Source organism: Pristiophorus japonicus, chromosome 19 (genome assembly GCF_044704955.1).
Source record: "Pristiophorus japonicus isolate sPriJap1 chromosome 19, sPriJap1.hap1, whole genome shotgun sequence".
Taxonomy (NCBI): domain Eukaryota; kingdom Metazoa; phylum Chordata; class Chondrichthyes; family Pristiophoridae; genus Pristiophorus; species Pristiophorus japonicus.
Genome location: NC_091995.1, coordinates 84,643,613 through 84,670,245, shown reverse-complemented (window position 1 = coordinate 84,670,245; position 26,633 = coordinate 84,643,613). Strand labels below are relative to the sequence as shown.

At 45.6% G+C, this 26,633-nt stretch overlaps 1 protein-coding gene across 1 annotated transcript in view; it reads right to left on the bottom strand.

The window, feature by feature from the left end:
* The window catches only part of dlgap5 (discs, large (Drosophila) homolog-associated protein 5), a 55,884-nt gene extending 29,674 nt beyond the window's left edge, over nt 1-26,210 (bottom strand). Inside the window, exons 1-6 of the mRNA XM_070861709.1 lie at nt 25,852-26,210; nt 19,983-20,191; nt 18,431-18,541; nt 18,036-18,165; nt 7,633-7,719; nt 109-182 (exon numbers count right to left, since the gene is read on the bottom strand). Coding sequence (XP_070717810.1) covers nt 109-182; nt 7,633-7,719; nt 18,036-18,165; nt 18,431-18,541; nt 19,983-20,191; nt 25,852-26,080 — 840 coding nt within the window. The 5' untranslated portion in view covers nt 26,081-26,210. The remainder of the gene's footprint in view (nt 1-108; nt 183-7,632; nt 7,720-18,035; nt 18,166-18,430; nt 18,542-19,982; nt 20,192-25,851) is intronic.
* Between the last annotated feature and the right edge of the window lie 423 nt (nt 26,211-26,633).

Genomic DNA, 26,633 nt, shown 5'->3' with positions numbered 1-26,633 from the left:
TGGTGACATTGGTAAGAGACACAAACAGAAAAATGGAAGGAGAAATATTCTCAAATAGTTTGATCTTGAAAGAGTTGAGACTCCAGAAGAACGTAAGACAGCCCTCACCGGTTTGCAGTTGGATTTCTCTCCAGTCTTTCCTGGTTTCCTTGTTCTGCTATTAGCCATTTGAGGCTTTGTGACTAAAGACAAACAATAAACTCAAATTAGTCTTTATTCCTTCTCAGAAAACAAAAAAAAACTCAAATTGTTGCCAAACACAATCAAACTGGTCAACAGGAAATCACCACACAGTTTCAGCTAGCACTGAGCTATTGACATCAATGGCAGCGCTGCAAACAACTAGGTGTATAAATAGCAGCCAGGCGACTATCTTCAATGTTGTGTTCAAGGAGACCCTACCAGCACTTCAAATAGAGCACAGATCTAAAAATCTCAGGGGAGGATATTAAATTTAAACTTCAAATGGGACTGGGGGAGGGGGGGGAAGATCAAAATAGTCTTCCCCATGTGGGTCTTTGTTCTCCTTCTGTTGCTTCTAAGCACAGGAAGTAGGGTGTGGGTGGGAAGAGGGAGGGCCATCCTTCCAGTGGCTGGTACGCCAATGAAACTAGATACTCCTCTCCCAAGAGTGGATTCGAACCATACAAGCCCCATGATTGTATGCATAAATACCACCTCCAGTAAATGACCTAGTGAAAGTCTGAAATGTGTTAACATTGTGGATAACCACTTCAATCCCTGGCTCCAACAGACCAGTCTGCTCTTTGTCTCAGTGGCTCCAACACGTGGCCCTGAGGAAAAAAAAAGGCACCTCAAGTGTAATCTCATACAAATTCATCCCATGATAAAATAGTCTAAGATCCCAAAGTGTGATAACGTTCGATATATGGCTCTGGAGATTGAATCAAATTGCGAAACAAGTGTGTTATTTCTTCTCAAATATGGCATCCTGTGTCTGTGAAAAAAGTCGAATCCATTATTTATAGACAAGACCTTCAGGTTCTTCCTCCCAAAAGACAAACAGTTGCGTGTTTTGAGGGGATACTTGACAGTAAAGCAAAAGTAGTAGCTAAATCTCAGGCAGAACTCTCCTCCCCCGACATCATTAGCAGCTACATTCTAGTTTAGAATCACAAGGCTTTAGGAGTGGAAAGATGACAGCAGAGTCCACTTTTTCATAGCATTGTTTACTTGATGTGTTACAGCCAATTGTAGAGCAGCTTCTGATCCGGTCATTACATAGTGTCGTTTGAACACTGATCAAGCACGTAACTAATGCATTGTCCAGGCACTGACAGCTGAAGGGACTTATGGTCTAGTAACCTCATGCAGAAGCAACAGGGCTTGAGGGGGGGGGGGGGGGGGGAATAAAAACATAATAGGAGGGCATTTAAAGTTTTTAAAACTTGCACTATTCGAATTAGATTAGCAGAGAGCTAACCAGAGGCCACAGATTTTCAGCAATTGATAGAAGGATTAGAGGAAAACTTTTTTCACCCAGAGGATGGTGGGGGTCTGGAACTCACTGCCCGAGAGGCAGAAACCCTAATCATATTTAAAAAGTACTTGGATAGGCACTTGAAGTGCTGTGACCTACAGGGCTACAAACCAAGAGCTGAAAAGTGGGATTAGGCTGGATAGCTTTGTTGGCCAGCACGGGCACGATGGGCCGAATGGCCTCCTCCTGTGCTTCAAATTTTGATGATCCCCTCCGCCCCACACCCATTAATATGGATCCCTGGGCTTTTATGGTGCTCAGTACTTCACCCAAGTGGCTATTCATATTTAAGCCATTGCTAATATGTAGACTATTCAACTGCAGGAGGGATCCTATTTGAGACCAATCCGCTCATCAGCTTTACTGGATAGCGCCCAACACCGGGATTCTGACTGGTAGCAATACGGTGGAGGAGGACTTCCTGGAGTGTATTAGGGATGGTTTTCTAGATCAATATGATGAGGAACCAAGTAGAGAGCTAGCCATCCTAGACTAGGTGATGTATAATGAGAAAGGACTAATTAGCAATCTTCTTGTGAGAGGACTCTTGGGGGAAGAGTGACCATAACATGGTAGAATTCTTTATTAAGATAGAGAGAGTGACAGAGTTAACTCAGAGACTAGGGTCCTGAACTTAGGGAAAGGTAACTTCGGTGGTATAGAAACATAGAAAATAGGTGCAGGAGCAGGCCATTCAGCCCTTCTAGCCTGCACCGCCATTCAATGAGTTCATGGCTGAACATGAAACTTCAGTACCCCCTTCCTGCTTTCTCGCCATACCCCTTGATCCCCCGAGTAGTAAGGACTTCATCTAACTCCCTTTTGAATATATTTAGTGAATTGGCCTCAACTACTTTCTGTGGTAGAGAATTCCACAGGTTCACCACTCTCTGGGTGAAGAAGTTTCTCCTCATCTCGGTCCTAAATGGCTTACCCCTTCTCCTCAGACTGTGACCCCTGGTTCTGGACTTCCCCAACATTGGGAACATTCTTCCTGCATCTAACCTGTCTAAACCCGTCAGAATTTTAAACGTTTCTATGAGGTCCCCTCTCATTCTTCTGAACTCCAGTGAATACAAGCCCAGTTGATCCAGTCTTTCTTGATAGGTCAGTCCCACCATCCCGGGAATCAGTCTGGTGAATCTTCGCTGCACTCCCTCAATAGCAAGAATGTCCTTCCTCAGGTTAGGAGACCAAAACTGTACACAATACTCCAGGTGTGGCCTCACCAAGGCCCTGTACAACTGTAGCAACACCTCCCTGCCCCTGTACTCAAATCCCCTCGCTATGAAGGCCAACATGCCACTTGCTTTCTTAACCGCCTGCTGTACCTGGATGCCAACCTTCAATGACTGATGTACCATGACACCCAGGTCTCGTTGCACCTTCCCTTTTCCTAATCTGTCACCATTCAGATAATAGTCTGTGTCTCTGTTTTTACCACCAAAGTGGATAACCTCACATTTATCCACATTATACTTCATCTGCCATTCATTTGCCCACTCTGCTAACCTATCCAAGTCACTCTGCAGCCTCATAGCATCTTCCTCGCAGCTCACACTGCCACCCAACTTAGTGTCATCTGCAAATTTGGAGATACTACATTTAATCCCCTCGTCTAAATCATTGATGTACAATGTAAACAGCTGGGGCCCCAGCACAGAACCTTGCGGTACCCAACTAGTCACTGCCTGCCATTCTGAAAAGTACCCATTTACTCCTACTCTTTGCTTCCTGTCTGACAACCAGTTCTCAATCCACGTCAGCACACTACCCCCAATCCCATGTGCTTTAACTTTGCACATTAATCTCTTGTGTGGGACCTTGTCGAAAGCCTTCTGAAAATCCAAATATACCACATCAACTGGTTCTCCTTTGTCCACTTTACTGGAAACATCCTCAAAAAATTCCAGAAGATTTGTCAAGCATGATTTCCCCTTCACAAATCCATGCTGACTTGGACCTATCATGTCACCATTTTCCAAATGCGCTGCTATGACATCCTTAATAATTGATTCCATCATTTTACCCACTACTGAGGTCCAGGCTGACCGGTCCATAATTCCCTGTTTTCTCTCTCCCTCCTTTTTTAAAAAGTGGGGTTACATTGCTACCCTCCACTCGATAGGAACTGATCCAGAGTCAATGGAATGTTCAAAAATGACTGTCAATGCATCCGCTATTTCCAAGGCCACCTCCTTAAGTACTCTGGGATGCAGTCCATCAGGCCCTGGGGATTTATCGGCCTTCAATCCCATCAATTTCCCCAACACAATTTTCCGACTAATAAAGATTTCCCTCAGTTCCTCCTCCTTACTAGACCCTCTGACCCCTTTTATATCTGGAAGGTTGTTTGTGTCCTCCTTAGTGGTGAATACCGAACCAAAGTACTTGTTCAATTGGTCTGCCATTTCTTTGTTCCCCGTTATGACTTCCCCGGATTCTGACTGCAGGGGACCTACGTTTTTCTTTACTAACCTTTTTCTCTTTACATACCTATAGAAACGTTTGCAATCCGCCTTAATGTTCCCTGCAAGCTTCTTCTCGTACTCCATTTTCCCTGCCCTAATCAAACCCTTTGTCCTCCTCTGCTGAGTTCTAAATTTCTCCCAGTCCCCGGGTTCGCTGCTATTTCTGGCCAATTTGTATGCCACTTCCTTGGCTTTAATACTATCCCTGATTTCCCTTGATAGCCACGGTTGAGCCACCTTCCCTTTTTTATTTTTACGCCAGACAGGAATGTACAATTGTTGTAGTTCATCCATGCGGTCTCTAAATGTCTGCCATTGCCCATCCACAGTCAACCCCCTAAGTATCATTTGCCAATCTATCCTAGCCAATTCACGCCTCATACCTTCAAAGTTACCCTTCTTTAAGTTCTGGACCATGGTCTCTGAATTAACTGTTTCATTCTCCATCCTAATGCAGAATTCCACCATATTATGGTCACTCTTCCCCAAGGGGCCTCGCACAATGAGATTGCTAATTAATCCTCTCTCATTACACAACACCCAGTCTAAAATGGCCTCCCCCCTAGTTGGTTCCTCGACATATTGGTCTAGAAAACCATCCCATATGCACTCCAGGAATTCCTCCTCCACCGTATTGCTTCCAGTTTGGCTAGCCCAATCTACGTGCATATTAAAGTCACCCATTATAACTGCTGCACCTTTATTGCATGCACCCCTAATTTCCTGTTTGATGCCCTCTCCAACATCACTACTACTGTTTGGAGGTCTGTACACAACTCCCACTAACGTTTTTTGCCCTTTGGTGTTCTGCAGCTCTACCCATATAGATTCCACATCATCCAAGCTAATGTCTTTCCTAACTATTACATTAATCTCCTCTTTAACCAGCAATGCTACCCCACCTCCTTTTCCTTTTATTCTATCCTTCCTGAATGTTGAATACCCCTGGATGTTGAGTTCCCAGCCCTGATCATCCTGGAGCCACATCTCCGTAATCCCAATCACATCATATTTGTTAACATCTATTTGCACAGTTAATTCATCCACCTTATTGCGGATACTTCTTGCATTAAGACACAAAGCCTTCAGGCTTGTTTTTTTAACACCCTTTGTCCTTTTAGAATTTTGCTGTACAGTGGCCCTTTTTGTTCTTTGCCTTGGGTTTCTCTGCCCTCCTCCACTTTTCCTCATCTCCTTTCTGTCTTTTGCTTTTGCCTCCTTTTTGTCTCCCTCTGTCTCCCTACATTGGTTCCCATCCCCCTGCCATATTAGTTTAACTCCTCCCCAACAGCACTAGCAAACACTCCCCCTAGGACATTGGTTCCGGTCCTGCCCAGGTGCAGACCGTCCGGTTTGTACTGGTCCCACCTCCCCCAGAACCGGTTCCAATGCTCCAGGAATTCCGAGACGTGAATTGGCTAGAATAGCAGTTTAACAATACTTAAAGGATTGACGGTGGATAGGCAATGGCAAACATTTAAAGGTCACATGGATGAACTTCAACAATTGTACATCCGGTCTGGAGTAAAAATAAAACGGGGAAGGTGGCTCAACCATGGCTAACAAGGGAAATTAAGGATAGTGTTAAATCCAAGGAAGAGGCATAAAAATTGGCCAGAAAAAGCAGCAAACCTGAGGACTGGGAGAAATTTAGAATTCAGCAGAGGGGGACAAAGAGTTTAATTAGGAGGGGGAAAATAGAGTATGAGAGGAAGCTTGCTGGGAACATAAAAACTGACTGCAGAAGCTTCGATATGTGAAGAGAAAAAAATTAGTGAAGACAAACATAGGTCCCTTGCAGTTAGAATCAGGTGGCGTATTTATAATGGGGAACAAAGAAATGGCAGACCAAGTGAACAATTGCTTTGGTTCTGTCTTCACGAGGGAAGACACAAATAGGGAACCAAGGGTCTAGTGAGAAGGAGAAACTGAAGGAAATCCTTCTTAGTCAGGAAACTGTGTTAGGGAAATTGAAGGCCGATAAATCCCCAGGGCCTGATAGTCTACATCCCAGGATACTTAAGGAAGTGGCCCTAGAAATAGTGGCTGCATTGGTGATCATTTTCCAGCAGTCAATCGACTCTGGAGCAGTTCCTATGGACTGGAGGGTAGCTAATGTAACACCACTTTTTAAGAAAGGAAGGAGAGAAAACGGAGAATTATAGACCGGTTAGCCTGACATCAGTAGTGGGGAAAATGTTGGAATCAATTATTAAAGATAAAATTAGCAGTGCATTTGGAAAGCAGTGACAGGATCGGTCCAAGTGAGCATGGATTTATGAAAGGGAAATCATGCTTGACAAATCTTCTAGAATTTTTTTGAGGATGTAACTAGTAGAGTGGACAAGGGAGAATCAGTGGATGTGGTGTACTTGGACTTTCAAAAAGGCTTTTGATAAGGCCCCACACAAGAGATTGGTGTGCAAAATTAAAGCACATGGTATTGGAGGTAATGTATTGATGTGGATAGAGAACTGGTTGGCAGACAGGAAGCAGAGAGTCGGGATAAACGGGTCCTTTTCAAAATGGCAGACAGTGAGGTGCCACAGGGTTCAGTACTGGGACCCCAGCTATTTACAATATACATCAATAATTTAGATGAAGGAATTGAGTGTAATATCTCCAAGCTTGCAGATGACACTAAGCTGGGTGGCAGTGTGAGCTGCGAGGGGGATGCCAAGAGGCTTCAGGGTGACTTGGACAGGTTAGGTGAGTGGGCAAATGCAAATAATGTGGATAAATATGAAGTTATCCACTTTGGGGGCAAAGACACAAAGGCAGATTATTATCTGAATGGCGGCAGATTAGGAAAAAAAGTGAGAAGCAACGAGACCTGGGTGTCATGGTACATCAGTCATTGAAAGTTTGCATGCAGGTTCAGCAGGCGGTGAAGGCGGCAAATGGCATGTTGGCCTTCTTAGCTAGGGGATTTGAGTATAGGAGCAGAGGTCTTACTGCAGTTGTACAGGGCCTCGGTGAGGCCTCACCTGGAATATTGTGTTCAGTTTTGGTCTCCTAATCTGAGGAAGGACGTTCTTGCTATTGAGGGAGTGCAACGAAGTTTCAACAGACTGATTCCCGGGATGGCAGGACTGACATGAGGAGAGACTGGATCGACTGTGCCTGTATTCACTGGAGTTTAGAAGGATGAGGGGATCTCATAGAAACATATAAAATTCTGACGGGATTGGACAGGTTAGACGCAGGAAGAATGTTCCTGATGTTGGGGAAGTCCAAAACCAGGGAATACAGTCTAAGGATAAGGGGTAAGCCATTTACTGAGGAGAAACTTCTTCACGCAGAGAGTTGTTAACCTGTGGAATTCTCTACCACAGAAAGTTGTTGATGCAAGTTCATTTGATATATTCAAGAGGGAGTTAGATATGGCCCTTAAGGCTAAAGGGATCAAGGGTTATGGAGAGAAAGCAGGAAAGGGGTACTGAGGGGGATGATCAGCCATGATCTTATTGAATGGTGGTGCAGGCCCGAACGGCCTACTCCTGCACCTATTTTCTATGTTTCTATGACCTTTCCCTTCCCCAACTTAGACAAACTTAACACCCCCTATTCACAGGCCAAGGGATCAGATCCTGGGTTTCTTGCGCAGCCGCTTAGACGTAACAGCCGTTACATGCCATCGCTCGCTCATGCTGCCCTTACCCTGTACAGGTCCAAGAGCTCTCGGTGCAGATTTTGGCTCAGCCCGTCCCCTCGTCTGTGGTGGTTTGACGGCTGCAGCTTGGACAGCTAAATTATTTTTGGGAAGAATTAAAGGCGGCAGCTATTACAAATAACTTAACACAGCACAGCAAATTCATACAGCCCTTCAACTTGGAAGGCAGAAAGGCCATCAGCTATTATTTACAAGGTAAAGTACAAAAGGCAATTTGAAAAATATCTAGTCTGCATTAAAATTCATTACTACGCAAAATAGGTTGCACACAATGCCACGATGGGATTTGAATGGAGATAAGGATATCAAAGCAAGGAACAGAACTTAGGATAACATTTTAATTTGTGTGTGTACTTTAGAAATCAAAATGGCTCATGCTGGATTACAATTTTAATTATTCATATAAATGCTTCAGTTCCCAGTTTTTATTAAAAGGCAGCAAATTAAAAATTCTGATTCTATTCAACATTAAAGTTCGACTAGGGATTTTTAAAAAAGCTTTTACGAGCCCCATTGTATTATTTATAAATACAGTACCCTGCTACAATTCAGGCACATAAACCAACAGTGTTATAAATCTGTAGGCCTGCTGCTATTTATTTACATCCGCACTATCTGACGCGCTGCAGTCTTTTTGTTTTAGGAACAGAAAACACCAAGACTGGAGGAGATCATAGGTATATTGCAGTTCTATCAGATACTTGTCCAACTTTACCTTGGAGATCCATTGTTCTAAAATCTGCTTTAGTAAGCCATTCCAAACTGACTTAACCTCTTGGATAATGAAATGTCCCCTTCAGACCCCCTCAAGTTATCTCTTACAATGAAGACTGATACAGCACATGAGGCCGCCATGCGACCGGTCATGCCTGAGCGAGTTCTTTAAATGAGCTATCAATTAGTCCCACTCCCCTGCTCTTTCTCCATAAAGGAAACATTTGCAGGGTTAAGTATTTATCCAATTCCCGTTTGAAAGTTACAATTGAATCTGCTTCCACCTCCCTTTCAGGCAGTGCATTCCAGATCATACCTTAAAAAAATCTCATGCCCCTTCTGGTTCTTTTGCCAATTATCTTAAATCGGCGTCTTCTGGTTACCGACTCTTTTGCGCTCTTTCCAAAACTCAATTCTGAACATAATCTTAAATCTCTGTATAACCTTCTCTGCTGTAAAAGGAGAACAATCCCAACTTTGCTAATCGCTCCACTGATGTCCCTCATCCCAGATACCATTAGTAAATCTCCTCTGCACCCACTCCAAGGCATCGACAACCTTCCTAAAAAATCAGGTGCCCAGAATTGGACACAATACCACAGCTGAAGCTTCCTGGTTTATTCTCGAGGCCTGCGGTTCTGCTGGTGCATACCAATTCAAATAAATAATGAAGGTCCTCTACAACTCAGGACCTTCATTTGAAAACTCAATTTCATCCCACCCCCAGATCTGGCCAGCTAATTTTGGTCTATCTTCATGTCTTTAATTTCCTAGCCCCTTTATGATTTCAGTAGCTCTTCTCTACTTTTTTCCCAGCTCAGCGAAATCTTTCCTATAATGGGCACTTCAAAAATGCACACAATACTCTAGGTGCGGCCTAACCAACGCTCTACAATAGCAGTAAGATTACTTCTTTTGATCTATGCTACACAACTCAACATCCTATTAGCTTCTTGGACAGCAGCCAGATATTGACTTGATGCCGTAAGGGATCCAACCACAAGTCCATGATCGCTTTCCCGATCGGTTTGCTCAACTTCTTTCCAATACAAACCTATTCTCTCCAGGTGATGGTTACGATAAATCCCACACGGCCCAGTTGATTTATTTATTCGAATCCTATTCATAGATTCAGCTGCAAAAGGAGTTTTATTACGCCCATTATATGCCATGAGATGGCAGAGCAGTTATGATGATGAATTGTTAATCCATTGTGTCTGCACACATGGGTTTGAATACCATTCTTCTCATTATTGATTCCCATCCGTGTCATTATTATATGACATGTTTGATGCATTGCTTCTTAGCATTTGAACTATTTTCCGGCTCAGACAAAATTGGTCAAATGGCCTTCTTCTGTGCCACAAACTTAATCATGCCGACTGCCTTGGAACAGCCACTTTGCTTCTGCCCCTAAATTGCCACTCCCTCTTGTAAATACTGAACTACAAAATTCATACATTATTGTCCATGGTCTTCCGGACAAAGCTTAATATCTTTCTGAAATTGGTGACGCTATACACACTTTTTCCTTCCCTCCTGATTAACAAAATTGTAAGTATTTTATCTCGACTTCCATAGAAAATCTAAATTTGTATGTTTGGTTTTGAACACCCCTTCTACACTGAGTTTTCTTGCTTGTATTGATCCTCGCTATCTACTCGAGCAGATAATCTTTGGTATTAGAATGCTTTGAATTTACCCCCGATGGTTTCATTACTTTGTCATAAGAACATAAGAAATAGGAGCAGGAGACGGCCATTGGGCCCCTCGAGCCTGCTCCGCCATTCAATAAGATCATGGCTGATCTGTTCTCGGCCTCAACTCCACTTCCTATCGTTTAAAAATCTGTCTATGTCGTAAATATATTCAATGGCCCCGCCTCCACTGCTCTCTGGGGCAGAGAATTCCAAAGATTCACGACCTTCAGAAGAAATTCCTTCTCATCTCCGTTTTAAATGGGTGACCCCTTACTCTGAAACTATGCCCCCTAGTTCTAGATTCCCCCACAAGGGGAAACATCCTCTCTGCATCTACCCTGTCAAGCCCCCTCAGAATCTTATACATTTCAATAAATTAACCTCTCATTCTTCTAAACTCAAATGAGTTTAGGCCCAACCTGCTCAACCATTCATAAGACAACCTCTTCATCCCAGAAATCAACCTAGTGAACCTTCTCTGTACAGCCTCCAATGCAAGTATATTCCTCCTTAAATATGGAGACCAAAATTGTACGCAGTACTCCAGGTGTAGTCTCACCAACACCCTGTACAGTTGTAGCAAGACTTCCCTACTTTTATGCTCCATCCCCCTTGCAATAATGGCCAACATTTCATTTGCCTTGCGAATTCGTGCTGTACCTGCATGCTAACTTTGTGTTTCATGTGCAAGGACCGCCCCCCCCCGATCCCTCTATCATTCAAGTGTCTATTGGGGCACAGCAAGATTGGCTCCTGCAGTTTCTCACCAAGCAGCTGCGCAAGAAAATCAGTTTGAAATCTTGCACTTATAAATGCCAATCCAGGTCTACGTACTCCATGTCTGATCAATGTTGCCATTTGCGGAGGAGCAATGGTTAGGTAGTGTCTTGGAGGCATGTACGTTTGAGAATGCAGAAACGAGTCGATAAAGCTGGCTTCAAGTTACGTTGCAGGATATAGCTTGCTTTCAGTACTGCTTTCCTGTTAGTTTTCCAGGTACTTGAAGCAAGAGACCACTAGTTGAAGGTTAAGCCAGCTGGAAAAATCAATTAAGTGGTTAATCAGTCAGTTCACATCAATGAAATAGGGCCAAAGACCACTCCAAGTGGAGGAATAACATCCAGGAGGTCGCTGAGCACCTAGAGTCTCATCGCCGTGAGCACACAGAAAACATGCGCAGGCAGCGGAAGGAGCGTGCGGCAAACCAGTCTCCCCACCCACCCTTTCCTTCAACCACTGTCTGTCCTACCTGTGACAGAGACTGTAATTCCCATATTGGACTGTAGTCTACTGAGAATGGAAGCAAGTCTTCCTCGATTTCGAGGGACTGCCTATGATGGAGGGTTTCAATAAATTGCATTTGCACAGGTTTAGAAACTGTTTTATACAACTCACATTTGGCACATTGTTACTTTGAAATTTAACAATCTTGTCTTCAGACTAGTTTGGCAAAGGGTTTTATTCCATAAATCAAATATCGGACCTCCAGTCCATTTAACATTCACATGGCAACAAAAATTAATCTGCCATAGCCCTTTGTGGTTTGGCAAGACATTAGGAATGCCAAGTGATTAACAAAAATGATGATCCATCTCACTTAAAAATGTTAAATCTCGATAATTGGTTTTAACTGGTTTTAAGCATGAAATGTGCGCTACGGTCCAATTTTGATACAGGAGCCATGTCCTGTATCAAAAGGACACCTGAAAAATGTCCAATGCCATTTTGAGTCAGATGATATTCTGGCCAGCTTCAGCAGAAAATAGGAGTCTTGCACAAGTTAATAAGGGGGCCTAACACATGCGAGAGGATTCCTCTTGGAAACTCATCAGTGCTGAGCAGAAAGCACGCTCTGCTCAGGCTTGCTTATTCTAGATGTGGCCAAACCAGGGATCCTGAAAGGATGGCTCCACATCTACGCAAGTTTTATATTTAGCAAAAACTTTTTTTTGGGCGGCCTCCGGCGGTCCCTTTCAAGTATCCCTGGTTAGGCCACATTTGGAACAATGCAGCTCCCAGTGTGCCGCTGCTGGCTCATGCTAACCCCGTTCCCGTTCTCCTCCCCAATCTCCCACGACTTATCCGAGGGGGCAAGTTGGAGTTCGGGAGACTGACAAACGCCTGCAACTCGCTGGAAACAGAGGCCTTGTGCTTAATTTCAAAAATTGGCCTCAACTAATTTCTCGGCCACTACGCAGGTACTATCCGCGCAACTTCCTCTATGAATGTGCGTCATTAAAATTAACTGCGATTAATTGACAACCCGAATTACTTTTGGTGAATGTAAACAATTGATGGGTAAACTCCAGCATCCAGCACACTGGAAGCTGGGGAACTGATCAGGCAACAGAAAGCAAATGCGACGTCATTAAATGTAGTAAGTACGTGGTTTATTGGTGTTGCTACCAGCCACTGAAAATATTCGAGTGAAGATAACAAACCATATGAAGTGCTTTAAACTCGCTGGATTTGTGCAGCACTTGGCACAGAATACACAAAGGACAAGAGTTAATGACATCAGAAGCTGCTTATGGACCCAAATTTCCCCATGACTGGCTCCCTTTTTTTGGAGCAACTAGATTTTATTGGAGTAACTTAAAAATCTCAATTCTCCACATTCAAGTTGCTCCAGTGTAATTGAGTTAGTTAGGTTTTTTTTTCCCAAAAAAAGGGGGCGTTACCAACCACTTACCCCTGTTTTGGCCATTTATGAGAGTTTAGACAGTTAAAATTTACTCCAAACTAACTTAGGCCAGAGTAAGTGTCCACTTTTGTACGTTCTGAAAAACTCTGCAGTGAGTTAAGAATTCAGCGCAGATAGCTAGAGACAGGGGGTGGGAAGCATTAAACATTAAAGTACTAAAGCATTAAAACATCACTTTAACCAAGAACCATATAAACTATAACATTTAATAAATAATAGAAAATGTAAAATAAATCATTAGTAGAAAGAGTCTTACCTTCACAACTGGAGCATGCACCAACAATGTCCTTCGACCAGGGCTAGGTGTAGGATACTCCCAGCAGTGTAGCCGTTCTTCATGGTTCAGTTCTCCAGGTATCCTGTTCCCCAGTGCTCCAGTTCTCCCATTCTCCAGTTCCCTTGTTCAGCACGCATTGTCCACGACTTAAGTTTTTCACCAGTTTGGTTGCGTGGAGCTTGACGGACCTCCCATTTCTCCAGTCCCCCATGCATTGTCCACTGGTTTAGTTGCGTTGCGTGGAGCTTGATGGATCTCCCCGCAGCAGTGGGCTATTAAAGTCCCAAGAAATGGAGAGGTTCCTGCACCCGCATTGTGGCAACACAGCCTCATTGTGGGGAGGGGGCAGTGGGTCGCGGGTCATCTGTTGAGACTGGCTGCAGGACAGACTCCAGTCGAGTTGAGGAAGTCTATCAGCCATCAATCATTGCCTGCAGTTGGCTGTGTGCAGATCCTGGCAGATTGGGGGGGCTGGGGGTGTCACAGCAGCAGCAAGTGTAGGCTCCCGGCTGAGGCAGGCACCGCTGTCCCGATTGTGATCAGGGCTACATGTTGCGTAATGGGTCAACAACACCTCATTGTGGCCAAGTTGATCCTTCAGAAAACATCATACCCATTTAGTCCAACCTATCACTTGGAGAATTCACCTCGGACTAGATTACCTCTCATTAAGAATTCACTTTTTTGCATTAATGTTCCTGTCAGGGACTGACTGTTAAGAGTAATGGGATGTAACCCACCACGGTCTCCTTTGGCGCGAGGGAACAGCAAGTGCGTGTTCTAAATCGAATGGGTTTGTTTGAGATCAGTAATGCATCCGATTATCATCTTGGTATTTTACCCCACCCATGTACTTTAAGTCTTTTAATATGCCCCTACTTAATATATACATGCACCTTTATTTAGCAGTCTGTGCTGTGAGAAACAAAATGTCGAAAAGCCAAGCCATCTACATTTAAATTGTTCTCTACAAATCAATAATGGCCCGTGTCCTTCCTCACTCCCCCACCCTCGCAGCCAGCACCAGGACAGATCTGTGCGTCTCAGATACTGCAGGGCAATCAGTCGCTGGCTTCCTCGGTCCACGGGCAACCATCCCAATGCAGCAGGAGATCTCCGAGCCATGACACGCCTCACCAGCACGCTCCTTGGGCATGGCTAGGTGCGAAAGGCACACATGACTGAAGGGGGGAGGGATGTCTATCTTTTGCAGGTGTGCGTAAATGTTGTGTGGTAATAATGGACCATGATTCAATTTTAATGTAGAATAAACTTTATTGAAAACTTTACAATGTACTTTACATTAGTGCAATAAAATCATTCTTGTATCAAATTTTACTTTAATATGTCTAAGATCACTTTAAAAACTCACTTAAAGTTACAAAACTTAGTAAACAATTTCAATTTGAAACCTTAAGATAACTTTTAACACAGTAAATTTAAACAACTTATTAAATGTGAGAACATTTACACTCAAAGATCACACATATACTTGTAAAGTTACAAAACTTCGTAAACAATTTCAATTCGAAAACAGTTACAACAGTGGCAGCAACAACTACAACAACAGCAGCAAAGAAAGGCTGCACCCAGCTCAGTGAATGTGCACTTCCTCAGGGTGGTGGTGGTGGGGGGGGGCCTAGCTTGGGTCTCTAGAGGCCGATACGGGGATTGCAGTGGGAGTGGCATTTGATTGGCTGGGCTGTGCTCCCTTACTGCAGCAGCTAACTTCCTGATGGCCTCTGCCATCGTTTGCACTGCCTCGGACATTCCCACCTTCAGTGCCAGTGTCATTACTGCTATTTCTCCCGACAGTACCGTTAACTCATCACCCACCTCTCTGACGGTGCCCTCGAGTGAACAGGTAAGGTCATTGGTCTCCACACCCAATGCAATAACCTCAGGCGCATCTGATGAACGCTGCTTCTCAGGAAAGCCTATTAGGATTCTCCTCCCCCTTACCCCGGGTCTGCCTCGCGGCACCCCTCCAGTGCGAGGTGCAGGGTGGGACCCTGGGTGTTCCATGCTGCATTCCACCTCCACCACTGGGACCACTTCCTCTGGCGGTGGGGCCCTGGGTGTTCCATGCTGCATTTCACCTCCACCACTGGGACCCGCAACCTCGGAAGATGTGAAACCATGGAATGTCGGACCAGAACTTGCATCACTAAACGCAGATGGGTACGTGAAGAGACGCTGGCATGCCACATCAGAACTTAAAGCACTACGCAAGAATGGGGTTGGATGAAAGAGTGGAATGGAATGTTGAAAGTGTCTGGCAGAGTGAGGCCCTGCACTGTGGACTGATCCATATTACGATCAACATTCTCCCCATATCCATGCCCCCCCATCTCCATCCCACTGCCTTGGTCTGGACCGCACGATTCTGAATTGGCATCATGTTCGACAAAATATAACCAGTCAAATGGTTAGCAAAACAGGAGGGGTGAAATGAGTAGTCTCACACATAGCAGGCCAGGCAGCAGGTTGATTTGAAGGGTCACAATGCATTTTCAGGACTTACCCTTCCCCACGCCTATGGGCCCCAGCTTGTGCAGTACTGATTCGTACCTGGAGAAAAACAATCAAAGCAGCGACACTCTGTTCCAAGGGTGTCAGTTGGTGCAGATTTGACGGGCCGCCTCCTCCTCCTCGTGTTCTTTCCCTTTTGTTGTGGGCCAATTTCTTCTGCAAAGGTGAAAATGTAACTTTTTAAAGAGGGTGTCTTTCTGCTGGGTGGGACATATACAGATGGTCACATTTACAATTGCAATTCCATTGAGAAAATGAAGATATTACTTACACTAACTACTTGATCAAGGTCCTGTCCATTTCTTTTTACACTGGCTCCCAGATCGCCTGGTATTCACCACTCCGCAGTATTCTTCTGAAACTAGGTGCCAGCATTTCTTCATTTCTTTGGGTACCACCCTTGTGCGGCCTCTGTTGCTGGTGTCCAGCTCCTGCCATCTCCCCTCAATGACATTAACTAGTGTCTCCACTTCTTCATGAAAGAAATTCTTTGTTCTCGCTGCACGTTCTTGCATTGCTGTACCGGATTTACACTCTGATGTTTCACAACACAGTCCTTACCTTGCATGCACCTATGCAGTACCTTTGCACTCCAAGAGTCACTTAAGACTTTTCACTCCTTCCCTTCCTGCACCCAAAAATCACACAACTCGCTTTAACTTGAAATGTGTCCGCGTGCCAATGTTGTTGAACACGTTTTGCCTTTAAATGGCCGATTGCCAAGGTTGAAGACCCATTGCGCATGCGCACACGCTACAACGCGCATGCGCAACGCTGCTGGCAATGAAAACCACGCTGGCCCACTAGCCCCCCCCCCCCCTGCCGGCTGTGTGGACCCAGCATGGCACTTACTCCGTCCCCCTCAGTTTTTGATGTGCCATGCCACGGGCCGACAGCGTTCGAGGAGTGACGAGAATTCGAAGGTAGGTTTTCGGCGTGCTTTTTTATCTACAAAGTCTGTGCACCAGACGGAGCTGAGCCCTTTAAAGTGGATGGGGAAATTTGGGCCTTATAAATCTTCCCTTTCATTTGGATTCTAGAGCTCAATGTACACAAGGTATCTCTTTGCATTTGTGCTGTTAAACCACTCTTGCGTGTCCTTGCACTACATTCACAGACCCAGTATTCCCATTCCCCCACCCCCATGTGAAACATTTTATTGAGCTTTGAGAACTCCCTGTTCCTCCACCCCCCAAAAAAATGCTAATTTCATCAAGAAAATTAAATCAGGAAATTAATTTGGCGATTGATTTACATTTGGAAAAAATGTGACTGCTAAACGTCAAACAAATAACTTGCAGATTGCTCATGTCACAAGCAAAACTAAATACATTAGCAATTGCTGCACCATGTAAATTATGGATTTCAGGAACATTTTCTGATGGAATTTGGAAACAATTTGGCAAAATAAAAAGTCAGCTTTTGAAAAATGCTGGTGTGCAATGCTGATTTGCAATATATAACCTCAGATGGCCCTCATTGCTACACATTACCAAAATTCCAATGACATCCCTGCGACGTTCCCGCTAATTGTTTTTTGGGGGGGGGGGGGGGGGGGGGGGGCACACGGTCCATTCAAATTTCCACACATGCAGTGTTTCCATTTATAAGCCGCTGAATGGCATGTGTGGGAGCTCCAGACCGCTATGCGGTTTAACAGGAACATTGAATCCCTGCGTAGTCATGTGAAGGTAGCTCAGCTGTTGACAGCTGGATTCAGTCCTAAAACACCCGTACTTGTGTGCAAACATTTATCGGCTTCTACGATTTTGTTCTTAAATAAAGTCAGTCAGACCCAAATAAGCCACGTCGAAGATAAACCAGTAAAATATTTATGATCAAAAATTAGAGGCAACTCAAACATCCTTTTGTTCCTCCCGCCCCACCCAAATGACAGTACTATACACCAGGTTTAATATTCTTGTTGAAAACCTGAATGTTTCATCAAGTGAACTTGTTCAAAAGAATCTGCCAGTGCGAGGGAACTGAATTATCGGTTGAGATGACAACCGCTACAACCCACTGGGATAATAACTAATATAGGACTGGAAGAGATATGCCAGACAATTAGGCAAGTCTCAAAATTTATAATTTACTATTACACCAGAATCATTTTCCCTGCCAAACATTCCTCTAGCTCAATCTTGAATTTGTAGAACCACATGCCTCCCATGTGAGTCTGTGCATACAGTCACGTACCTGCTGCATTATAAAGTAGTTAAACGGAAACTTGTTCACCTTCCTTCACTGGACCTTGTATCTGTGCTTCCTTTTCAGAGAGTTTGAAATTATGTTAAATACATTCGATTTATCTCGACTCCTGACAACCCTGAATACTTCAAATCGCCAAGCCTTCTTCCCAGAGTATCTCTTTGGCTCTTAAATCTCCTCTCTCCCTCCAAAGAAAAAAGCAAATCACTCCTCCAGACCATTTCCAAGAAGGTAGCAGCATAAAATAGTTACCCCTTTTCTCCCTTGCAGCTGGCACGTTCGGTCCTGCAGGTTGAAAGGCTTGATGCTGATTTCTTGTCCCAGCAGTGACCACCGTGGAGCCTCCTCTACTAGTTGCCACTTTGTCTTTGACAGGGCCCGCCTGTAATGCAACAGTGAACAGGTTCACACTTGCTACTTCATTTCATTCACATCTTTACAGCCAACAAAACAACATCCTCATGACAGTGAGCAAATCACTGTTCGTGCGCATCTAAAATACTATTTACTGTGATACAATTCAGGTTATATTGGAGATATACCAGTAATAGGCTCTCTCTAACCAACTGAGGAACATTTCTAAATAAACGATCTATTGCTGGCATAATCACTCGAGGTGCTTCAGCGCTGCCCTTTGAAGCACTTACCTTTGCAGGAGCTGGGAATCTGGGTGCACTGGGTGCCTTTGTCATCAATGGCTCCGGTTTCTTAGACATTGACCTCGTCACTCTCAAATCAGCTGTAGAAGACACTACAGACTACAAAAGGAACAAAATGACAATTAAAGGCAATACAAATGGTAACTCCACTACATTTCATCCTAAATTGTATATACATAGTGCTATGGAATACAAGCTAATTAACATGTGCATTTCATTAAATAATCTTTGAAGTGCAAGTTACAAAAATAAATGTCCGCCAATAACTCTCCATTTTCGATGCATTTGTCCAGGAGACTTTGATATCCCAATTTAATTTTGCTTCCTCATTTGAATTCAACTATAATTTTTTACAACCAGCCACACACGCAGTGCGTGACAATACACACCAGGCCCACAATTTCCTCATAAAACTCCTCTAATTCTTCTGCCAATCACATTACATCTATGCCGCCTGATTAGTGACTTTTTGAAGTGTTCCACATTAGGAACAAAGAGCTCCAAACACTCAGGAGAGCCTTCACCATGATGGCTTTGCCCTCAAATTCTCTTTGCAACCCCATCTGCCTTGTTCCATCTTCAAATGCCACCTCAGAAACAGAGTTAGATGTACCCAACAGGAGACAGCCACTTGGTCCATTGTGCCTGCGACAGCCATTGGCTGCACGATCACAAACTAGGAGTTTATTATCTCTGGCAGCATAGATTCAGCAGGATGCTGGCTACTCTCTGGCTCAAATGTCCTTTCCATAACAGGTATTCAAAACGGCATGCAATGTTCTGTGGCCAAACCACTGCATTGTACAAATTTATTACTTCTGTGACCCTCTCCTGCTTGGAATTCATCAGTTCCTCCTTTCCCCCGCAGAAACAACAGGTTGCAACATAAAAGCTGCTATGCAAATATAAATTGCATTAATGCATTTTGCCACTGTCCGAGCCGGAGATTATGCACACAGCCAGCTGGTCAGAGGCTGGATATTCTGTGATGAGTGACTCACACCCCCACCCCCAACATCCCAAAAGGCACAAGTCAGGAGTGTGATGGAATACTTTCCACTTGTCTGCATGAGCACAGTTCCAACTACACTCCAGAAACTCAACACCACCAGGACAGAGCCTGTTTGATTGGCACCCTATCTGCCAGATTAATTATACACTCCCTCCACCACCGGCGCACCGTGTACTATCTACAGGATGCACTCACCAAAGCTTCGAGAGCACCTCCCAAACCCTCAACCCCCACCACCTAGGAGGACAAGGGCAGAAGGCGCATGGGTGCATCAAAACCTCAGAGTTCCCCTCCAAGTCACAAACCATCCTGACTTGGAAATATATCGGCCGTTCCTTCATCGTCACTGGGTCAAAATCCTGAAACTTCCTTCCAAACAGCACTGTGGGAGCACCTTCACCACAGACTGCAGCGGTTCAAGGCAGTGGCTCACCACCACCTTCTCAAGGGGCAATTAGGGATGGGCAATAAATGCCCGCCTTGCCAACGCCCACATTGCATGAATGAATAAAAAGATGAGCACTGTACCTTGGCTTTAGGTTTGGGTTTCACAGCGTTTTGTGACAGAGGTTTTAAATCCAGAAATGTTATTACATCCGGTCTGTAAATCCCAACTTTGAAGACTTGCTTAGGCTTTGCACGCTCCTCCTTCAATTTGCGCAGCAGCTTATCCTCCTTGTAACGGTGAAGCATCTCTAAGCGATAGTTTGATGATGACACTGCAGTCCTCGAAGATTCTGAAAGCGAGTCAGTTAGTTTTTAAAAAAAGGTTTCACTCTTACTAGTTTCTACATACCATATCCTGGTTGATAGAACATCTTCCAACTTCTCAGTAACTAATGTCACTAGAAGTAGAGAGTAGCGCAGGGCAAAGGACCTCCCTTGGTGATCATGCCGTAGTCAGGAAATAATGGACCTGAAAAATGTGCACCACTAGACTATACTTGAATGACTCGTGTAGGTCAAGTAACTGGCTCAGGCTTTGCTTTAAGTTCTACAAAGTGCAAAATTGGAACTCCAAAATAAATTGCTGCTGAACAAGGAACCCTTTCTTGTCTACGGTGTAAGTGGTTTGCTTGCGCGTACTGAAACACACCTTCTACTACAAGTTCTGGACGATAGAGATTACTATGGACAGATCTGGCACGGACAATGATTTTCGGGCTCAACCGTATAGTGGTTAATAGAGTTCAATCGCACCACTAGTAAAACAGTACACAATGATGTAATGTAATACAAAAGTACAACCCTGGCTTGTCCAACAAGCCCCTGCCATATCAAGTTAACAGCCTAACATACAATATACAGTACACAAGTAAAGAACCTTCCCAGACTAAACCCCTAGTTTGGCTAGGATATACAATGCTCCTTCACACAGCTAAGTGGTCTTAAGGAAGGAGAGAGGGAGAGAGAAAACAGGGAATTATAGACCGGTTAGCCCGACATCGGTAGTGGGAAAATATTGGAATCAATTATTAAAGATGTAATAGCAGCGCATTTGGAAAGCAGTGACAGGATCAGTCCAAGACAGCATCTTCTAGAATTTTGAGAGAATGTAACTAGCAGAGTGGACAAGGGAGAACCAGTGGATGTGGTGTATTTGGACTTTCAAAAGGCTTTTGACATGGTCCCCACACAAGAGGTTGGTGTGCAAAATTAAAGCACATGGTATTGGGGGTAATATAGACATGGATAGAGAACTGGTTGGCAGATAGGAAGCAGAGTCGGAATAAACAGGTCCTTTTCAGAATGGCAGGCACTGACTAGTGGGGTACTGCAAGGTTCATTGCTGGGACCTCAGCTATTTACAATATACATTAATGATTTAGACAAAGGAATTGAATGTAATATCTCCAAGTTTGCAGATGACACTAAGCAGGGTGGCAGTGAGCTGTGAGGAGGATGCCAAGAGGCTGCAGGGTGACTTGGATAGGTTCGGTGAGTGGACAGATGCAGTATGTCGATAAATGAGAGGTAATCCACTTTGGTGGCAAAAACAGGAATGATTAGAATATCAGCTGAATGGTGACAGATTAGTAAAAGGGGAGGTGCAACGAATAGCGAGAGGATTTGAGTTTAGGAGCAGGGAGGTCTTACTGCAGTTGTACAGGTCCTTGGTGAGGCCTCACCTTTTCTTGGAGAGAGAGAGAGAGAGAGAGAGAGAGAGAGAGAGAGAGAGAGAGAGAGAGAGAGAGAGAGAGAGAGAAAAAAAAGAGAGCGAGAGAGAGAGATTTTTAAATGGACTCAGGGCATGGTTTCCGGGCTTCCTCCCAGGTCTGGATGAGCCATCCACTCGAGTCCTTTGTGGCCTCTTCCGCCTTGCGGGGCCTGGCCTCCACGGTAACAAAAGGTGCTTCAGGTTTGATGTCATCTTGATACGTTTTAATGTCCTTAATGGTCAGTGATGGCTTTTGATCTCCAAACTGATCTAGTTAACTGGCTTATTTCCATACAATGGGCTAGCTATCTCCTGCTATTCACCAGTTGGGAGTCGACTTCTTGGGACATTGTTTCTCCAAAAGGTACAGCCATCCTCCCCTTGATCGGTTGGGATTTTCTGTCCATCAGTTCGCCTGGGCCATCCCCATCTTTACAGACAGGTTGTTGAGTAGAGATTTTCCCTCGTATCCAATATTTGAAACTAAAGTCCATGGAAACTGAGCCGAATGCTACCATGACCAAAGTTGGATTGTGTGATGATTTGTGGCTCTATGCCAGGGGTGGGCAATTATTTGGCCTGGAGGGCCCCTTAAGTTTTGGTGAGCTGTTGAGGACAGCCGACCAACTTTCTCCCTAATCCGCATGGCTGAACAATCGCGTAGCCCCGTGCAGGCCGCTGGAAGAGATACTACGCATGTGTGATCGCACAGTGGCCAGCCGTGCAGATTTAAAGGGAATGCACGCAAAAATGAGAGGGATCATTGCATAAACATAAATTTAGATAGTCAGATGCTAGCTTATGTACACATGTACTGCTTAGAAATTAATCAAAGTTATGGTATCTTCTGGTCTCTGAATTTCAGTGCTGTGAAATAGAACTGTACCCTCTTTCATTTTATCTCATACGCAGTCCCTCGGAACCACTCCTTAGCTTCCACTCCTAAGGAGAGTTCTTTGGTGGCTGAACAGTCCAATGAAAGAGCCACAGACCATGTCACAGGTGGGGCAGACAGTCGTCGGGGGAAGGTGGGACTGATTTGCCGCACGCTCTTTCCGCTGCCTGACCACGCTCGCGGTGTTGAGATTCGAAGAGCTCAATGCCCTCCCGGATGCACTTTATCCACCTCGGGCGGTCTTCGGCCAGGGACTCCCAGGTGTCAGTGGTGATGTCGCACTTTACCAGGGTGTCCTTGTAACGTTTCCGCTGCCCACCTTTGGCTTGTTTGCCGTGAAGGAGCTCCGCAGAGAGCAACTGCTCCGGGAGCTTCGTGTCTGGCATGCAAACAATGTGGCCCGCCCAGCGAAGCTGATCGAGTGTGGGCAGTGTTTCAATGCTGGGGATGTTAGCCTGGGCGAGGACACTGATGTTGGTGTACCTGTATCAATATCAATTCCCCACCTCAGTCATCCTTATGCCCCTCTGCAAAGATTACTAATGTCGTCCCAATTGGTGCCAGAAAAAAACTCCCCTGCCATCATACTCTGAATACCGGGAGAGTCAAGATGCAGTGCCGGTCAGTTTCTTCGGTAAAATAGTTGTGAAGCTGAGCAGCCATGACTCCACTCTAAATTGGATAGGGCATATTCGAGTATGCAGTGCATTCTGGGCACGGACGTCTACCATTGGGGCCTAGAATCAGGGAACAGATCTTTTTAAGATGAATTGCGTATGCAAATTATTAATGTGAATGAAGTATTACCAAGGTTTGTCTTTGGCTGCAGTTCGGATTTGTCTTTGACGCACGAGAAGTGAAAGTGGATAGACGAATGTGCAGCTCGAGCTCTGGCTCACGTTCTATTTCTGTCCCGTCCAGAATGACTTGACGGGCTGTATTTTTCCCACCATAGTCTAAGCAATGTGCTGCAAGACCATCTAGAGAGATGCTTACTTTACACAGGAGTACACACACAGGACATACAGCACAGAAACAGAACATTCGGCCCAACCAGTCCATGCCGGCGTTATTGCTCCACTCGAGCCTCCTCCAGTCTTTCCTCATCTAACTCTAACAGCATAACCCTCTATTCCCTTCTCCCTCATATGCTTATCTAGCCTCTCCCAATACATCTACACTATTCGCCTCAACCACTCCGTGGTAGAGAGTTCTATATTTTCACCATAAGAAATAGGAGCAGGAGTAGGGCGAGATGAAGTAGGGTGGGAGGAGGCTCGTGTGGAACGTAATTGCCAGCATAGACCAGTATTTTTTTCTTTATAGAAATGTTCAGCCTAATTTTGGCACGGAAATAGATTCCACTCAAAATTAAAGGAGAATTAAAAAGGCCGGCCCTCTGTATGTGTGTACATCTTTATCGCCAGCTTCAGAATGCAAAATAAAAAGCACGCAGATAAATCTGGTGTTTTGGGGCCAATATTTATCTCAATTGACTTCAGATTATAAAGGTCCTTATCACATTGCTGTTTGTGGCAGTTTGCTGTGAGCAAATTGGCTGCCGCATTTCCCACATTACAACAGTCACAAAGTACTTCATTGGTTATAAAGTGCTTTGAAATATCCGATGGTCAAAAAGGCACTATATAAATACACATCACCGAGAGCATGCAGAAATCAAGCGCAGGCAACGGAAAGAGCGAGCGGCAAACTTGTCCCACCCACCCTTATCCTCAACGACCATCTGCCCCACCTGTGACAGGGTCTGTGGCTCTCGCATAGGACTCATTTTAAGAGTGGAAGCAAGTCTTCCTCGATTTCGAGGGACTGTCTATGATGATATAAATGCAAGTCATTCTCAGCAAAGGGTGGATGATCTATTCCAGCAGATTACCCAGAGGTGAACTGGTGGGCGGATTATACAGAACCCAGGAGGGATTACGGGAAGAAAAATCAGCTGTGGCTCAGTGGGTAGCACCCTCGCCTGAGTCAGCAGGCAGAGCGGGTGCAAGTTCCACTCCAGAGACTAAAGCACAAAAAGTTAGGCTGACACTTCCAGTGGAGGGCTGCACTGTTGGAGGCACCATCTTTCGGATTAGATGCTAAATTGAGTTCATTAGCTTGTAGATTCTTTTTTGTGCTCAATCCCTGGTGTGGGACTCAAACCGACGACCTTCTGGCTCAATGGTGAGAGAGTGCACTACTCACTGAGGCAACAGCTGACAAATGTTCATGGGACCTTGCTGTGTGCCAATTGGCCTCAATCACAGCAGCTACTACACTTCAGAAAGTGCTTGATTGGGGCGGTGAGGCATACGGAGGTTGTGAAAGACTTTGGAGCGGGGGCTTGAACCATTCTGACTCAAGATCATCATAGGCAGTTCCTTGGAATCTAGGAAGACTTGCTTCCCACTCAACACGAGTCCTTAGGTGGCTGAACAGTCCAGTACGAGAGCCAGAGTCTCTGTCATAGGTGGGGCAGACAGTGGTTGAAGGAAAGGGTGGGTGGGTGGGGAGTCTGGTTTGCCGCACGCTCCTTCCGCTGCCTGCGCTTGGTTTCTGCCTGCTCTCGGCGACGAGACTCGAGGTGCTCAGCGCCCTCTCGAAAGCTCTTCCTCCACTTCGGGCGGTCTATGGCCAGGGACTCCCAGGTGTCGGTGGGGAATGTTGCACTTTATCAGGGAGGCTTTGAGGGTGTCCTTGTAACGTTTCCTCTACCCCCATCTTTAGCTCGTTTGCCAAGAAGAGTGGCATCCACTGACTTGATAGTGTTTGTGGGATCTTGCTGTGCATCAACTGGCCACTATTACAGCAGTGACTTCAGAAGGTGTTTCAATGGGGCTGTGAGGCGAACTGAGGTTGCGAAATGCACGATGTAAATGAAATGCACTATATACAGGAAAAGGCGTAACCACTGTATATAACCGGAGGCGCTATACAAACGGAGGGGCGCTATACAAACGGAGGGGCGCTATATAAACGGAGAGGCGCTATGCAAACGGAGGGGCGCTATATAAAGGCGCTATACAAACGGAGGGGCGCTATACAAACGGAGGGGCGCTATATAAACGGAGAGGCGCTATGCAAACGGAGGGGCGCTATACAAAGGCGCTATACAAACGGAGGGGCGCTATACAAACGGAGGGGCGCTATATAAACGGAGAGGCGCTATGCAAACGGAGGGGCGCTATACAAAGGCGCTATACAAACGGAGGGGCACTATATAAAGGCGCTATACAAACGGAGGGGCGCTATATAAAGGCGCTATACAAATGGAGGGGCGCTATACAAACGGAGGGGCGCTATACAAACGGAGGGGCGCTATACAAACGCAGTGCACTCACGCTCAGCCTGCGGCCTCTCCGCCTCCCGCTCCTCGACCAGCGGCGGCTCCAGGCGGCGGCTCCGGCTCATGCGCCGCTGCCGGTTCTCCTTCTGCGAGGCGGAGCGGCGCCGGGCCTGGCGCAGCCGCACGGCCTCGACGTCCAGGCCCAGCGAGCCGCCCGCCGCCTTGTAGCGCTCGGCGAAGCGGCTGGCCGCCGCCGCTCCCGGACCCTGCATCGTGTCGTCCATCGTCCAGAAAATTTCCAGCCGCCCGCCAAACGTTCAAAATCTGCCCCGCGCCTGCTGATTGGCTGCTTCCCCGTCAGCGGCGGTTGTACCCGTCTTTTCAAATCTCTGCCGGCTCTCATTGGTCGGTCGACGTCATCCGTTTCCCAATCCTCTCGCTCTCCCCATTGGTCGGTTTCAGGAAGGGACGTTGATAAGCGCGCGACGCCTTCAACTCATCCAATCATCATCTTCGCTCGCCAAGCGCGTCCATTCCCATTGGTTGATCGGACGCAAGCGCGTAAGAAAACCTCCATTCCGATTGGCCGTCGAGCCGCTCAGAAGACGACCATTCTGATTGGTTGCTTTGACCCACGTGGGCAAGGAAGCGATTCGGTGATTGGACGCGAGCCCGACGCTCCCTTCAGTCGCGGCCCCCCAACTAACAAGCCTCCATTCCGATTGGTTGCTTTGACCCACGTGGGTAAGAAAGCGATTAGTTGATTGGACGTGAGCCCGACGCTCCCTTCAGTCGCTGCCCCCAACTAACAAGCCTCCATTCTGATTGGTTGACTTC